The sequence below is a fragment of the Plectropomus leopardus genome, unplaced genomic scaffold, assembly GCF_008729295.1.
Source record: "Plectropomus leopardus isolate mb unplaced genomic scaffold, YSFRI_Pleo_2.0 unplaced_scaffold12436, whole genome shotgun sequence".
Taxonomy (NCBI): domain Eukaryota; kingdom Metazoa; phylum Chordata; class Actinopteri; order Perciformes; family Serranidae; genus Plectropomus; species Plectropomus leopardus.
Genome location: NW_024613211.1, coordinates 1 through 4,777, shown reverse-complemented (window position 1 = coordinate 4,777; position 4,777 = coordinate 1). Strand labels below are relative to the sequence as shown.

The 4,777-nt window shown below is 37.1% G+C and overlaps 1 protein-coding gene across 1 annotated transcript; it reads right to left on the bottom strand.

The window, feature by feature from the left end:
* Positions 1 to 2,313: 2,313 nt before the first annotated feature.
* LOC121963770 (kinetochore protein Spc24-like) lies at positions 2,314 to 3,993 on the bottom strand (the record flags this gene model as incomplete). Its single annotated transcript, XM_042514019.1, has 4 exons — positions 2,314 to 2,556; positions 2,640 to 2,716; positions 3,633 to 3,737; positions 3,849 to 3,993. Coding segments are annotated over 4 exons (434 nt in total), but the record flags the coding sequence as incomplete, so codon positions are not given.
* Positions 3,994 to 4,777: the final 784 nt, after the last annotated feature.

Sequence of the window (4,777 nt, the reverse complement as noted above, 5' to 3'; positions counted from 1 at the left end):
ATTTATTCTTTCATTCATTTATTTTCATATTTATTTTAGCATATTATTTATTTGTACTAATGTCATTTTTCATCCTGCATAGAATAGAGACAGCTGGCTGCTATTTATCATATTCTTGTAGAGCTTCTTAAGTTTAATGAGTGTGTTAATTAAACATATTAACTTATGAGGATGTAGGTAAGAGCGATGCTCGGAATCAAACACAGCACTTATTAACACCTATATCAACTTCCACCATAATATACCATACTGAAGTTAGTTGATAGTCGAAGGCGAGTTAGGCATCACGTCAAAACGACAGCGATGTGCTTCTTTACCACCTCCATTTAAACCACTTGTTAACCACTTGTTAAGATATGCAATACGTGTGGCTGAAGAATTGATGAAGTTGCAGAAATAAGCCAGTGTAAGCGAGTTGATGCTTTGTTTACCGTAAGGAAACCACACACGGGTGCATGGTTCCTCCAAAAGATGGTACATGTGATAAACGAGCGTCAATGTAAACCTGCCCACTCTTAACCACTCGCCACGCTGCAGAGCTGCGCAGCCGTGCCATTAAATGCTTTTTCAAAGAAGAAGGGGTTTCAATTCTCAGCAGAGCAGGTTTATGGGTATAAATAAATATCAACACATGCTCTGTACTGCAGAAAATGACGTGGGCACCATCAGTGCTGCCCAAAGAGATGTCAGCATCTTCTCTTTGCTGAGTTTTAAATTTTATGACACTATCATGTCTGATTTCTGACAAATCAACTTCTAAATACCAATCATACCAGGGCCTTAATCACCTCTCAAACAATCGAGGGTGGCAGGGGACTATTTTCAACGTACGCCCAACTCAACAGGGAGTCTGGGACCAACTTTCCTGACAAAAACAAGGAAATATGACCACATTGCTCCGGCTCTGAAATCCTCACACTGGCTACCTGTCACTCAGAGAAGTGATTTTAAAATCCCGCTGCTTGTCTATAAATCACTCTGCATGTCAGCGCCCAAATATATCTCTGACACGCCTGTGACATATGAACCTTTGAGGACCCGAAGGACACCCGGGGCCGGCCTACTGACCGTCCAAAGAGTTAAACAAAACAATAATCTGAAATAACGTCCCAGATGAAAATTCAAGAGATGACTCAGACCACTTTTAACTCAAAGTTAAAAATGTACAGAAGAAAAGGGCAGGTTTTATGAGTTTTTCTTCTTCCTGCTCCTGTTTGTTCACAGGATGTGAGGAAGTGTAAAGAAAAAATGCAAAAAGACTTTTTGTTGTTTTTGGAAAGTACACACAGAAATGAGCAAATAAACCAAATATGAATTAATAAAAATGTTCCTTTTTTTACACTGTCTATTCCAAGCGGTAATGACTGCAAACTTATTTTAAACTTGATTTAAAATAAGTTTAAATCTTTTTTTTTTGCACCTCCCGCCTGCACTTTTGCTATATTTAATGATTTTTTTATATTTTAAAAAAAAGTAAATATTTGAGTGTTCAATTTGACCTTTTATCTTTCATTGTTAATCTGTATCCTTTATTATGTTTTTATACTTTATTGCTCTGTGAAGCACTTTGAATCGCCATGTTATATAAAAAATGCTGTACAAATAAAGCTGCCTTGTCTTGACATTTGGGTGAAATTTTGTCATAATTAGCGCATGACTGAGTCCAAGCGGACAGACGGACCGCCCGAAAACACCTCGTTCATCACCCATTAATGAGACCATATTTGAACATGGTGGGCACTATTTGACGGGACTGCAGGGTTCATCTGACAAAGCCAGCGGCCTAAACTATACATACTAAAGTATACATATACTTAAACATACACTTACATATGATCGGAGAAAAGCTGCAAATATTGACACTTTTAAACATAAACTAAGCTCATCTTTTTAGTTTTGTTTTACCATCAAAATTTTATGGTTTTCTATTCTTGTAAGAGACATTTTTGCCTGTTTTTATTTGCTGTTCTTGTTTTTGTTTCTTAAACTAACAAACGTTAAATTGCATTTGATTTGTTTGGAAAGTGCTATATAAATAAAATTTGACTGAACGATTAATTGATGCCTCCTCTGAAGCTTTCAACAGCATCAAACAGTTTTCCTCAGCAACTTCATTTTGCTCGTCATCCTGTAACTCAAGTATGAATCTTTACTGAAAAAAATCTATTTAAAATTATGTTGCGTTTACAAAACAGCACATCAGCAACATCTAGTGGCCACTTTGTGTCATCGAACACTACAAAACTCTTAAATGTCCCCATGATGCAGAAATATAGTTATCAAATAACTACTGAATGAAAAAATAAGGTCTGAGATATTTAATTTATAAACAGTATCCGTGTTGTGTCGAACAGAAGAATAAATGTAAAGGACAGAAGAAGACAAAAACATTTACAGACAAACAAAAAAAAGGGTGCACAAGATTTCGGACACCACCACCATCCTCCATCTACCACTCAGTGCTGACAAAGCCCCACAGCTGGTCGCTTACGTCATTTCGAGATCTCGCAGAGGTGTCGATGTTGATGGGAGTCGCCAGGTCTGCGCCGTAGTGCACTGCAAGAGGAAAAACACCGAAAACCTGAAGCCCCGTTAACAGACACACAAGATTTTATAACGACAACAGAAAAAAGTGGTACCTCCTCTTAAGATGTTGGGCTGGGTGTCATATTCCCACTTGATCTTGGAAATTAGGTAGTACAGCTGAGACACGTATCTGTGGAGGGAGTACATCAGTACAAATACATCAAACAATTTGCAGAAAAACCCCAAAACGTAAATATTGTCAGAAAACGGAGTGTAACACAGATGATCTTGTTTGTCTCATCTGATCGCAGCGGTGAAATTAAACTAACATTTACTCAGGTACTTTTCTGTAGTATGAATTTGAGGTACTTGTACTATACTGGAGTATTTACTTTCAGTGCTGCTTCATATTTTTACTCGGCTACATTTCAGAAGGAAAACCATCACACTTTTTACTTCACTACATTTATCTGACGACTGAAGTTTTTTTTACAGGGTAAAATTTTTGCATGAGGAACATAAGAAGACTTTATAAAATATATTTTGTTATAATTTAAAGTAAAATAGGTACAACTGCAATCGGTTAATTCACATAAATTAAGTGCCCACTATTTTTTATAAACATTCAAATCTTTTTGTATTTATTCTTAAATAATTTTGATTCTCGGAGGGTGTTTCTTCTTTTTACGTTTTATTTATTATTTATTTAATCTGTTATTTATATTATCTATTTTTTGTTTGTTTTATTTTTAGATGTTAATCATTTATTTAATTTATTTTTTTAAAGATTTTTATGCCTTTGGGTACTTCTACTTGTAATACTTTCAGTGCAATTTCCTGATTATATTTACTTACTCTTACTTAAGTCACATTTTGAATGCAGGACTTTTACTCATACCACAGTATTTTCACAGTGTAGTATTAGTACTTTAACTTAAGAAAAGGGTCTTCCGCCAGTGTCTGATCGTGTTTTTTTAATCGGCATTCAAACAAGTACCCCTATGTGAGGGTATCTGGTTTATTATTCTTGCTCCTTGTCTCCAGCTCTAGCTGCTTAAAGTGGAGATTTGAAGTTAATTGCGTATTAAGAGACTCTTAACACTCACACTGCTGACGGGATGACCTCGGTCGTGTCTTCATCCACCTCGCTCTGCAGCGTCTCCAGCTCGTGTTCGGTGTTTCTCAGACTGTCCAACTCTCTCTGCAGGAATCTGAAGGACGATTAAGGACGCTAACACAAAAAAAAGAGCAAATAGAGCCGGACAAGTTTAATAATGACACTGAAAAGACTTTCTGGTGAACCCAGACTTATAAAAAGATACTGTAACTCTGAGTCGGTCATCTGGCCCTTGGCTGTGTGCTGCCTCAGCTGCTCCTCCAGGCTCTCCAGCTCCCTCTCCCTTTGCTGCTTCTCCTCCTCCATGTCCAGCAGCCTCTGGCCCGTACTCTCCTCAGTCTGAGCCACATCTGATGACGAAGGAGAGACAACAAAGAAGAAGGAGACAAAGAGAAAGGTGAAAATGAGGGTCAGAGGGTCCGTGCCTGAAACACTAAAATTTGGAAAGTTTAATGGGTGCATAAAGAATTTAATTTGGTAACTTACTGCTAACATCAGACACCGCACATATAACTTGGGGTCGACCGATATTGGTTTTTCAGGGCTGATACCAATTATTAGTAGTTATTGAGACTGATAAACCTGTTTTAGCACTGATATGCATTTACAATAAACTCCAACACAAAACTTTGTTTAAATGCCCAAATGTTTCATCAAAACTGAGACTTTTAACATCATACACAGCAAGTTCCCAACAACTTTATGAAGTCCAGTGGAAATTTAAATAAAAAAAGAATAATTAGAGCTTTCTCCTATGCTGACTCTTTATTTGCACTTTTTAGTTATTTAATTTTATCGGCAATCATGACAATAAAACGCTGATACATAGAACTGTCAAAATACTAAATATCCGCCACAGTAATCAATCTTAGATCGTCTTATTGGTTTGTTTTTGGATGCAGAAATGTTGTTTTATTGCATAACTTCCGTAACAGTGTCCCCTACACTACAGTGAACACCGAGTGGCCGAAAAGAAAAAGAAACAACGGATTAACCCCTGCTGCTGACTGATGACATGCTTTGGACTGATCTCGCAGTTTGACACGCAGCATAATGCAGTGCCGTTTAGTATCCTACTATTATCGGTAAAATATATATCGGCCAAAAATGTTATAATCTGAGTTTTCGGTATGA